This window comes from Ursus americanus, chromosome 16, assembly GCF_024610735.1.
Source record: "Ursus americanus isolate L20-20 chromosome 16, mUrsAme1.1.p, whole genome shotgun sequence".
Taxonomy (NCBI): domain Eukaryota; kingdom Metazoa; phylum Chordata; class Mammalia; order Carnivora; family Ursidae; genus Ursus; species Ursus americanus.
The window spans coordinates 49,972,267-49,984,905 of NC_142142.1; the positions used below are offsets into that span (position 1 = coordinate 49,972,267).

Consider the following 12,639-nt stretch of genomic DNA (forward strand, 5'->3'; position numbering starts at 1 on the left):
TTCTAAACAATTTTTATTTAAAGATTGTTTGTCAGAGAGACAGCAAAAGAGAGTGAGCACAAGGCAGGCAGAGGGAAGGAGCCCGATGCAGGACTCAATCCCAGGACCCTGGGATCATGACCTGAGCTGCAGGCAGATGCTTAACCGACTGAATCACCCAGGCAATCCTAAAAAATTTTTATTTACTTCTTCTTACCTGTATGGCTTCATCCAGGAGGAAGATGGCATCGTTCATTAGCAGGTTAAGAAAGCGGAGGAAAAGTGGGGGATTCATGGCTTCTAAATTCTTAGAGGCATAGTCAGCCAAATCCTGTTAAGTCCCAGCCCAAGACAAAACCATTTTAGTACTGAGCCACGACTCACTGGGGCTTATCTGAAGTAGAACTCAAGAGAACTCAGCTTCAGCTTCACCAAAAACTCTCTCACCTTAATGCTCTCTCGATAGGTATCTGTTCCCCACATGTACCTCAGGATAGGATACATGGGGCGTCGGTAATTAAACTTCTGTTCAAATTGATGGGGGTCTCCTGGAATAGGTTAAGAGCAAAAACACAGTAAAGGTGGTGCTACTAGAGAAACAATAAGAGCTTATGCCTGTGGCGCCATTTTCTTTTATTCTGAATGTGTCAAGACTACTGGCAAGACCTGCCCTGGGAGTATATGAAGGCCTGAAGTGACAGCCCGGTGTTTACTTATTTTCTTACCGACAGAACAAGAGAGACACAGACATAAAAGATACCTCACGCAGAAAAGGACAAAGACCAAGTTGTACACTAAAGGCCAGGGGAAACAAATGCTTCCATACCCAATCGCAGAGTATTTATCAGACTGGCCATTGTGGCAGTGACAGCCACATGCTGAATGGGATACTAAGTAACCTCGACATTCTTCAGAGGTAACATCCCAGCTGTGAAACGAACTGGTTCTTAATTTAAAACTGAAAAATCAGGTCAGGGGCTAAAAACCTGAGGCTTATACTGTTTTGACCTATCAAAGGAACTGCTCGATCTCTGTAGCCTGGGTCATATAATGAAAGAAGAGCAAGGGATTTGGAGTCAGAAGATCTAGGTTTTCCTTTTGGCTCCACTTAAGTCTCTTAACATTTTTTTAAACAACTTCTTCCTCAGAAATAAAACAGGAATTATAATACATCCTCTACCACTACAAGTAAAGGGTTGAAATGGTCAGATAATGAGATAAGTGCAGTGATTTACTGTGTGACTATCTATGTATTATGAAGATTTACATGCACTATCTCATTAGTTGTCACTTCAACCCATTTTATAGATGTGGACACTAAGGCTCAGGACACTAAGGCTTTGAGCAAGCGACAAAACCCAAATCCAAATAGGAAAGGCACTCAGTACAATGTTAAATGTCTCTTTAAATGTTAATTGTATGTATCACCGATGTAGGATAGCTTTTATTTTACTTATTTAGAACATCTCTTTTAAAAGGGTCTTAAATAACTGCCTAACATGTTGTTTACTGGTTGAGATGTGGTACAGTTTACTCTTGATCTCAGGGTGGTAAGTTTGAGCCCCATGTTGGGGATAGAGTTTACTTAAAAAAAAAAAAGAAAAGAACTGTCCCACTATTCTGCAATTTTGAGGAAGATAAAAATAAATACCTGGGGTTGGGGTGGCTGGGTGACTCAGTAGGTTAAGTGTCTGACTCTTGATTTTGGCTCAGGTCACAATCTCAGGGTTGTGAGATTACGGTCTGCATCAAGCTCCATACTGGTGTGGAGCCTGCTTAAGATTCACTCTCTACCTCTTCCTCTGCCCCTCTCCCCACTAAAAAAAAAAAAAAAAAAAAAAAAAGACCTAGGTTGTAATTGAACAGGATACTTTGCTGGAGCATAATTAAATCAAACATAATAAAGTTGCTAAGAGAATGTGTTGTTGTTGTTTTTTCAAGATTTTGAGAGAGAGAGAGAGAGAGCACGAGTGGAGGAAGGGGCAAAGGGAGAGGGAGAAGCTGATTCCCTGCTGAGTGTGGAGGCTGACACAACCCTCCATCCCAGGACCCTGAGATCATGACCCGAGCCAAAGTCAGACGCTTACCAACTGAGCCACCTAGGCAAAACTCTTTTCTCTTTGAGGTGAGACAGAATCAACCTGATTCTACCACTTAGTTGTAGGACACAAATTATCTTTTCGAGCATTCATGTCCTTCTATGTACAATAGGGATAATACAGTAAAACTTGCCAGATGGTGACCAAGTGATGAATCATGTAAGAAAAGCAGTTAGCATCAAGGCTGGCACATAGATATTCAATCAATGACGGCTGCTAATATTTTTCTGACATTAAATACCAATCAAGCTAGGAGACTCCACTAGTATCTGCTTCTCAGTTCTGGACTGCTTTACCTGTAAACTCAATGTCCACAAAGACCTTGATTAGAGCTTCTGCAAGGTGGGGTGCATAGGGAAAGTTGCAGAACACACGCTTCCGATGGAACACACTGGATACCAAGGGATTTGGGGTCTGGTCCAGGTGGGGCATCACTGCTTCCAACACCTCAGCCAGTTTGGCCCTTAGGTGGGGATTCTTCATCCTGCAAAATGGGCAGAAAGCAAGCTGAGCAGGTAGAAAACTTAACTCTCAAATTCATAACATTTTCTGCACAGGAAGGGCCAAAACAGCCTATGCCACTGTTGGAGGAGGAAACGGGATTCTGTAGTTTCAAAGCTGTCAATCTGTGGGGGATAATGCAGGGAACATCACTCAACTTTTGCGAGCACAGCCTACCAAGTATGAGCATGAGGAATGAAGTTTCTATTTAATGCTTAGCTGTTCTTTATACTTCTCTGTAATAATCCACTGTTCACACTCCCCGACCATTTCACTGAGGATACACTTGCCTTTCTAAGCTTTCCGAGGGCCAGGGTCAGGATGCAACATTACTACAACATTACTTACGACGCACACCACGTGTGCCTAAGAAATACTTGTTGACTCATGCTTTCTCACTGGGTCTGCTCAGCTCAGTGAAGGATTGGTTTCTACCTACTTCTCACCAACATGGCTCAGGGGATCGTGCATCATTCTGTTTGTGCAGCAAAGCTTCACTCATGCACACATGGTTTCCTTTGGCCTAGACACCAAAAATACCAGAGAAGCAACTCTACAGGTCGGTGGGCATCTTTCTAGAAAGGGGAGTAGAAGCTATGAATGAGAAGGTGAGATTAGAAAGCATTTACCTGTGTTTACTGTACATGGAACTCAGAACGTTAAGGGTAAACTTTGTGACCATGCAACTGTTAGATCATCAGAGCCTGGCTGCCACTGGTAAGGTTTCTGGCATTAAGGTAACTATTTTAACCAGCCACCAGCAATGGAATTCCCACTGGGTCTCTTACAAGCAGGTTCAGATTCTCTTTGGCAAAGTCCTTGGCTTATTATGCCTCTTAAGAGGGGGACTTCTGGCTACCCATAAGGGTGGTCAGGTGATTCATTAGTGTTAACACAACTTCTGAAGGCAAGCCCTTATGATTCAGGCTTGTGTTGCTTGGTTTAGAAGTCTTCTGGGGCATCTGGGGGGCTCAGTTGGTTAAGTGTCTGTCTGCCTTTGGCTTGGGTCATGATCTCAGGGTCCTGGGATCCAGTCCTGCACTGGGCTCCCTGCTCAGCAGGGAGTCTGCTTCTCTCTCTCCCCCGCCCCTCCTCCCTGCTCATGCTCTCGTTTGTTCATTCTCTCTCAAATAAATAAAACCTTAAAAAAAAAAAAAAAAGTCTTCTGAATGCTCTGCACCTCTAAATGGTGTCACAGCCAAGCTTTCAACACTTCACCTTTCTATGCTTCCAGTGAAAATCGTGATAAAGTGGAGAACGTGTTCTAGGGAGTCTGCTGACGTCTCCAAGATGTCATCGGCAAAACGGCGGAGAAAAATGAGGAAATCACCCAAGTTATCTGCAAAAAATTCTGAAAAAGAAGACATTCACTGCAATTAGTGAAACATCTGACTTTCTGTACTAAGCAATATTGAAATTCTTTCCTTTTGCTCTACCTAATAAAGGTTAAAAAATCCCAAATGTCTTGTAGGTACTAGGAATAGTGACAAGTTCATAGATGTAGACTCTCCTTTAAAGATAAGTCAATTTTTATTTCTATCCAAGTCAATATGAAAATGGCAGAGACACAAAATACTGTTCACACACCAGGGCAACTTAAGAAGATACACTGATATACATTCTTTTCACACTCAAGCTTAACTGTGCATTAAGTAACCCTTTAGATGGGTAAAGAATCTTTCAACAAAGATGAATACATTAGATGACTCTGGTCATCAGTCTCCAGGATGGTCCCCCAATTGTCTTTGCTTCCTGGTATTCATGCCCTTGTGTGTCCCTCCCTCCACTCTTCCAGGGTAGAGGCATACAGAAGCAATGGTGTATCATTTTCATGGTTAGGTTATAAAAGCCTATAGCTTCCATTTTGGTCACTTGCTCTCAAGGAAGCCAGCTGCCATATCATGAACAGTACTAAGAAGAGATCTGTGTGACCTGGAAGAGAGGCCAGTAAGCAATTGAGGTCTGCCAACAACCACATGACCTGGCTTGTAAGCAGATCCTCCAGTTCTGGTCAAGTCCTCAGATTCCTGTGGCCCTGACTGACAGCTCGCTGCAACCACAAGAAAGACCCAGAGGCAGAACCGTGTAACCAAGCCACTCCTGGATTCCTGACCCACAGAAACCGTGTGAAACGTTTGTTTTAAGGTGCTGTGTTTGGGGATGATCTGTTACTTAGCAACAGACGACCAATACAGTGATCAAGAACACACAACCTGATTTTGATGGACAGTCTCTGCCAACTCCTCACCGACATACCTACACCATCTCCTCAACCAACGGGATGATAAATTTTTTCTCCCTGAAGAATAGCACAGGGAGAGTCGGACAGATACATTTAGAAGTGGAACGATGAAAACAACATTAATGCTAAAACTAACAGCTCTGAAAACCCTGGCTGCACTTAATCCTTTGAAGATTATTTTCTGATACAGAAGTGGGGACACAAGGCTGAGGAAAAAGCCGCTGGTTCCCCCATACTCTGACCAGCAGATATTATCTATAAATTTGAGTTGTTTCTCCAAAAATGGTTGAATGATAACTAAGGAAGGGTACTTTGAGGATTAAACTTCCAAAGTGACCCAGTTAAACTTAGAGAGCTATAAATAGGCAGTTCCCGAGGAAGAGCCTGCTTACCTGGCACATAAGCCAAAGAGCTGTAGCCATCTGGCAAAGGGAAAGTGAGCTCGACTGGCTGGGAGCCCTCATTGCCTATGGCCAGCTGAACGAGGAGAACAGCCATGGACACCTGCAAGTTGAGACAGTTCTGCAGCATCTGGGGCTCCGTCATGGCAGTCTTGGTAGAGAGATAGATGGTCATCAGTCGTTCAAACTGCTCACGAAGGCTGTCAGCAGCAGGGCTAGAACTCTGCTGAGCGTCCCGCCAGGCAACCTGCAGCCGATGCAGATTTTGGTTGATTTTTACCATCTGATCATGCAACCTGCCCCCAAGAAAGCAGAAGACACTGGGTCAGGAGGCTCAGAGAGGACAGCTGAGTACAGATCATTCCAGAAAAACAAATCCTCATTTATTTATCCTAGTATTCTCTTTCAGGATACAGGAGGCTGCAACTGTGATGACACAGAAGGCACTTGCACAACCTACTGACAGGAGACGGGCAGGGGTCACAGCTCCGGGAAAATGTTACCAAGTATTCGACATAAATGACGCTAACTACAAACAGCGGCCTTCAGCTGAAACGCACCACCCAAAGAACAGTAGCTTGCTTGAGCAGGGTGTAGACTGGGCTGTTACCACGTAAAAGAAGTAACGATTAGACAAAGTACAAAAGGAGCCCAGCAGGAGAGTTTGACACTGCACAGCTGCAATGATTGTACTTGGATGTGGTCATACGGACAGTCTTTCTACGGTTAGCTGAGAACAAAAGCTGGAGAAAAAGGACTCTAGATTAGTAATGACCACATAGAAACTGGTAGCCACCTGGGACACAACCTAAGAAACAGCTTCCAGTCCTCTGTTGTTCAATATAAAATTATATTATTCTTCACAAAGGGTCAGCCAAATGTTCTCTAATGAAAGGCAACCCCGTAATTCAATGTTATGGATAGCTGTCTCCATGGGTACGGTCCAAAGTCTTCTTTGGCCCTGTAACAATGTCTAGGGTTAGCTAGCCAATATGGGGAGACTAGATGACATTCATTTCTATGTCTGAACGTCGGTGGTTGAACAGGTTAAACATATGCTGCATTATCCATTGTCTCATTTAAAATGTCAATGACCGGGACAGAAAAACTCTCTAATAAAGATGTAATTTAATTTTTCTAGAAATTTGCTGAGTTTTAAAAAAATGCTCTGTGCCAATGTAAGTATTTTGAGAAGACATTAAAAACTGCTACGCTCACTACCTCTTCCTAGGGACTGTAAGGACTTTAATTTTTTAAAAAAGATTTTATTTATTTATTTATTTGACAGAGAGAGAGAGGACAAGCAGGGGGAGCAGCAGGTAGAGGGAGAGGGAGAAGCAGGCTCCCTACAGAGCAAGGAGCCCGATGTGGGGCCTGACCTCAGGACCATGACCCGAGCCGAAGGCAGACGCTCAACCAACTGAGCCACTCAGGTGCCCCAAGTAACGACTTTATTTATACTTGTAGTCACAATCAACTAAATCAGAGGAAGGAAAAATCACAGAACGGCATGTGGCCAGCCAGAAACAGAACCATTCTTATAAGTCACATACCCTAGTTCTTAAATGTTCACACTTCTAGAATCCTTTTGATCTTTGATACATAAATCTTTTGTGGTCCTACTGATCTTATCGGAATCCCTGATAAATTATTTCTTCTTTTTTTTAATGTATTTTTTATTTTAGAGAGCGAGAGGGAAGTGCATGTGCGTGTGCTCGAGCTCCAAACACTTCTTTAACTTTGTCAGTTCTGTCTCTATACCATAGAGTAGAGATTGGTCTTTTTCATCAGGAGTGGTAAGTAATGAAAATTCAAGAGCAGAAAGTGAAAAGTTAAAACAATTCCACTTTCCCAGATCACAATAGGAAGACAGTGATTTAAAAACTTGCCGGTGCTTGGGTGGCTCAGATGGTTAAGCGTCTGCCTTCGGCTCAGGTCATGCATGATTCCAGGGTCTTGTGATCGAGACCCGCACTGGGCTTCCTGCTCAGTGGGGAGCCTGCTTCTCCCTCTCCCTCTGCTTGCTACTCCCCCTGTTTAGGCTCTGTCAAATAAATAAAATCTTAAAAAAAAAAAATTTGCAAGTTTGGGGACGCCTGGGTGACTCAGTTGATTGAGGCTGACTCTTGATTTCAGCTCCAGTCATGATCTCAGGGTTGTGGGATTGAGCCCCAAGTCAGGCTCTGTGCTTAGCGGGGAGTCTGAGGATTCTCTCTCTCTCTCTTCCCCCCCGCCCCGGCCCCTTCCCCTGCTCTCTCTCTAAAATAAAGAAATAAATCTTTTAAAAAAATTTGTGTGTTTACAGAATAATACTAGTGTCTTTAATTTTAAGAAGTGTAGCAGGTCAAAAATGAAAAGTAAATTCAAGTTATTTGGACAAAGGCAATTCATGTAAACTTGAGTAAGTGCATACAAACCCCTGTTCCTATGAGGAACCCTATATCCAATGGGAGCCTTCAGAATAAAATGAGACTCACTTTCAAGCCTCTGGTTCTTAACCCCACGGAACAATTCTTTTTGAATGACATCAGAGCAGTTACCTGTGAAATCCCAAGTACAAGGTGTACTCGGTCAGGACAAGGTTCTCTGTCACAAGGTTGTAGTTCTGGGGGAACTTTGGCTCCTGCACAGCTGGGATCAAACAAGTCTCTTTGTCCAAACCTCAAAGAAGGTAAAAGGAACAGTAAATGACTCACCACGGACTCCTGTATGGGTCTCCAGTGTCCCCGTACTCTAGCTTAGCTTCCATACTGCTACCAGGGGGAGCTTTTTTTTTTTTTTTAAAGTAATTTCTTTTTAAAAACAAATGTAGAAAATACTGTGGATGTTGCCAAGTGACAGACAGTGGGTCATCTCTATCTACTGTGCTTTTCCAGATTTATTTCCTTGCTCATGTATTGCTTTCAGGATTGGAAGAGTCGTAAAAACTGAGAGGAGATACACGAAAATTAAGAGGTTTTTTGTTTTTTTTTTTTAAAGAGTGATTCATTTTGAGTGATTCATTTTCTTCTTTTCACTTCTCTGTACTGTTTGAGTTTTTTCCAAACTGGCCCCAATATTCTTCCTCCCTTAGACTCATTTCCTTCCAATTCCCATACCCCTTTCCCACCTAGCTCTCCCACTGAACTTCTCACTATTCCCCAAACAAGCCTTCCACAGCTTTGTACTTTCATACTTTAAACCCAACTCATCTTTCAAGAGTTGGCCACAAAGACTTCCAACTTCTGTAGAATTTATTATTCACTCCCTCCTCTGTGCTCCCATAGTTTAGCCTTATACCATATTATGATTATCTGTTAATATATCTGCTTTCTTCTGGAGGCGCTGAGTTAAAAGACAAAACAGGGATTGTGCTTTATTTATTTTTAGAAAGAATGAATGAATCAATACCCAAAGGCTGCTAAATTCATAAAGATGATCTCATGAAAGCACAACATCTAAAAGCTACCAGTTTTTTTAAACGTCTTTTTAAAATTTATATTGGCTTTTCTTTCTGTCTCATCTTGAGAAAGAGGCACTTCTGTGAAAAAGTATAAAAGTGGATGCCTTAGATGTTACACGCACACGTGCACGTGCGCACACACATACACACGCACACCATCTTGAGAAGCCCAGTTCCCCCCTACCTCTCATGTGCACATTTTTAATTTTTCGTTCTTCATCATTCAACTCCTTCAGGGCACAGTAAGTGGGATTAAAGGTGAGGAGCCGAGAGGATCTGGGTTTGCAAAACGGCTGGCATAGCTTCAGGAGAGCAGCACCCAGATTCAGAAAGAAGGCATCCGAGGCATACATTTGGAAGAAGATTTCTGGCATCTGATTGGCCCAAATCTTGGTGCGGCCTGCGTTTGCATGCAAACAGTTTCCAAGCCAGGACAAGATACAGTGTTTGGTTTCTGGAGAGAGCTGGAGTAAGTTCTTCAGCATCTGGTAGATCTTTTCATGGAACTGAGCCATGAACTGTTTAACCAGAAAACACAACCACAGAACATTCCAGTTTCACAATCCTCATATTTGTTACTCCCAAACCTTAGCCACTGGCAATTTCCAAAAGTATCCTAATCCTAATCTTTTCCCTCATTCTGCCTGTGCTTTATACCCCAGTTCTGATTAAAACAAAAACAAAAACAAAAACTGGGCACTTATGAGAGATTCCCTGATGAGCTGCCAAACTGCAGATACCATTTACATAGCTTTAGAGCAGGGGTCAGTAAACTTTGTCTGCAAAGGGCCAGATGATAAATATTTTCAGCTTTAAAAGTTATACGCTGACTGTGGTAACTATTCAACTCTATCACCATGGCATGAAATCCAGCCATAAACAACATGTGTATGAATGGGCATGGCTGTGCTCCAGTACAACTATTTACCAAAACAGGTGGCAGGCCGGACCTGGGCACTGCAGTAATTTGCCAATCCCTGTCCTAGAGTTGTGATGATGGGAGATTTAGACCACCTCCAATCCACCACTTACTGCTTCATGTTGGCCAGACCTCTGCTAGAATTTACACTAAGAAGCCCAAATGGCGAGGACGTCAGTGGAAGGAAGGAAAGGAAAAAGAATTCGGTTTATAAGTTGGAGTTCAGTCGGAAGATTTTAGGAGCCCAGATTACAAGAAACGGCTTGGTGACAACAGTGAGGGCTGAGAGGCAGTGCCTGGGCCACAGCATAGGGCACGGAGGAGCAGCAGCTTACTCTTAAACTGTGCACCGGCTTCCTCTGCCCTGAGCCCGTGCTGAAAAGAGGACAATTTCTTTATGGGATTATGGTAGAAAGCCAAGCAAGTCAATCTGCTTCCCTAAAGAGGCTCAAGCAGCCTTATCTGCATCTGCTTCCCAAGGAAACGCAACTTCATCTAAGATTAGGGGGCTGGGAGACAGTGGTAAACAGTTCCACCTGATGGATGTTGGCCTCTTGCACTTTGATCTCCTGGGGACTGGAACGAGATGGGTTCAGGAAGTAGCCATGATTTTCTACTACACCTGGAGTCTTTAATAAGCAGGAGATATTCAGGATTACTCCCAGCAAGGTCTTCTGGTACATCTGCCCATTGCTAGGGTCCTTGGGCTGAATGTACTCTACAAAAACCTACAGGAGAAAACGAGTCCTACTTATTCATCTGTATGAGGAGATAAAGGTGGTGGGGTGAAAGGGTCTCAAAGAGTTAAGTCTATACAACAACCAATGTAGCTTTCTTTTATTCAATAGGTAACATTAGAGCGCCGTCAGGATAGGGACCCATAAAGTATTAGATCTCCAGCTCAAATGAATTTGTACCACCTTTCAGACCTACCTTTGCCATATCCTTCTGCCTAGTGAAATAGAGAAGAATATCCAGATACGCATAGAACAGGATCTGACAGAGTTCTAGATCTTTTATTCGGCCCAATAAAATATCGAACACTGGAATCATGACTTCTGGAAATGTGCGAACTTCCTCATCCAATATCAAGGCTTCAATAACCTCTTCCAGAAACTCAGTTACATCTTCAAAATCTAACAGATGACAAATGAGAGGAAAAGAAGCCCACGGCGATTTTTGTATGCTTTTATACACAGGCTCTCTACTCTTCCCACACTTCCGATAATTCTACTGGTATTCAACCCCAAAGGCCAAGATATGAGCTCTCTTCCTTAATTTATACTTCTGGAACTGTAGTGGCTGAGGCTTTCTGATGCATTTAAAGGAATTTTAAATTTGGAAATCAAAATGCAGAAACTCAAGAGGTCTTATTTATGTACTCACGGGCTCCTTGGATGGCTTCCAACATCAAATCTACCAGTTGCTCGTGGATGTTCTGGTCAACGTAGATCTCTGGGGTGAGGAGTACTGTTCGGGTATTGGACACAGTGAGGTTCCTGCACTGCACCGCAAAGGGGAGCAGGTTCTCTGGAACTTTGGTAATCTGGAAATAGAATGAAGAAGAGAGGGGACAGTCTAGCTCTATGACCTCAACAATGGTGGATAGAGCAAACAGAATGAAAAAGACAATGTACCCCAAAATAGTACTGCTGTCCTGTGGAGGCTTGAAAATTTGTAAGAGTTCATTCTTTGGTGTAAGGAATCTACCTGCTAGAATTCTAATCCTGGAAGTGACCAAGCTTAGGTCACTTTGTTACTTACACCTCAGTGGAAATGAATTTATATCTTTTTTTTTTTCCCCTCCCCCGATCTTTTTTTAAGAGTATGACTTTTTAAGGTTTGTAGAATAAGAGGCCCTGGTTAACTAGGGAAAGGAGTAGACCCCAAGCCACAGAAACAAAAGACTAGAATTTTTGACAACTCACAGTGCCTCTCACATCTAGTTCCCGATATATTATGATGTATAGAAACAGATATACAAGACACTCATCCAACTCTCTGGCTTACATGTTAAAGGCAAACCCAAGAGTACCACACAGTTCTCAATGGGGATTATTTCTTTACCTCTTCCTTAGCTCTTTGGAAGCAGGAATAAAGGTAACAAAAAATGTGCCTCTCCCCTGCATCTCGATCAGCAGAGAGATTCAACGTTGTAGAAGAAGTCATGTTAATCAAGTGGTTGCCCGGGTCCTGAAGTAGCAAGCGAGCGAAGACGGCCTTTAAGAAAAGCAAACAAACAAAACACTAAACCACTGCAGTTAACCTTAGGGTATCAAGATGTAGAAGGTCATTTGGACACAGGTTACTGAAAGAGGCATAGGATGTAGAGTGAAGGGGGAACATAGGACCCACCCCCTTACTACTTTAGAAAATATTAGGTATATAAACATAACTGTATAGGCAGTTGATCCTTGAATAATATGGGTTTGACATGGATTATTTTCAATAAATACAGAACAGCACTGTAAATGTATTTCCTCTTGCTTATCATTTGTTTTATAACATTTTCTTTTCCCTAGCTGACTTTATTGTTTGTTATCCGTAAGGCTTCCCATCAACAGCAGGCTATTAGTTAAGTTTCTGGAGAGTCACAAGTTAGGTGCAGATTTTCGACTGCCCCAAACCCCACACTGTTCAAGGGTCTCCTGTACAGTTATCCCAAATAGAGCTCAAGAGTCTAGTATAACCGTAGCATAGACTAAGCATTAAAACAGTATTTGTTCAATGGTGTGGAGAACCAGCGATTGAACTTACATATGAAATCTACTCCTCTGTGTGACTGCTGGCCTCACTCAGACTTCTACAGAGATAATGTAAACACTATAAAGTTAAACTACAAGTTGTCAAGTGTCTGCCCTACCAAAGTTTTATTCCTTTAATATTAATTAGGCACTTAGAAGGTAAAACACACTGTTTTGATTCTGGGAAAGATATAAAGACACAGGCCTTGCTCTCGAGAACTTAAGGGTCTGATAGGGGAGATAAGACAGGTACATAAAAAAGCTACTACATATGACAGAAGGTAACAAGTGCCATCTGAGAGGCACAGATAG

General features: G+C 42.6%; 1 protein-coding gene across 2 annotated transcripts in view; it reads right to left on the minus strand.

The window, feature by feature from the left end:
* Window positions 1-12,639, minus strand: part of UBE4A (ubiquitination factor E4A) — a 35,062-nt gene that overhangs the window by 11,846 nt on the left and 10,577 nt on the right. For both annotated transcript variants that reach the window (XM_045797897.2, XM_045797898.2), the window contains 11 exons: window positions 11,651-11,803; window positions 10,970-11,129; window positions 10,517-10,719; window positions 10,120-10,311; window positions 8,849-9,182; window positions 7,763-7,883; window positions 5,214-5,518; window positions 3,798-3,930; window positions 2,375-2,562; window positions 427-527; window positions 197-310 (listed from right to left, as the gene is read on the minus strand). In XM_045797897.2, coding sequence (XP_045653853.1) covers window positions 197-310; window positions 427-527; window positions 2,375-2,562; window positions 3,798-3,930; window positions 5,214-5,518; window positions 7,763-7,883; window positions 8,849-9,182; window positions 10,120-10,311; window positions 10,517-10,719; window positions 10,970-11,129; window positions 11,651-11,803 — 2,004 coding nt within the window. The remainder of the gene's footprint in view (window positions 1-196; window positions 311-426; window positions 528-2,374; window positions 2,563-3,797; window positions 3,931-5,213; window positions 5,519-7,762; window positions 7,884-8,848; window positions 9,183-10,119; window positions 10,312-10,516; window positions 10,720-10,969; window positions 11,130-11,650; window positions 11,804-12,639) is intronic.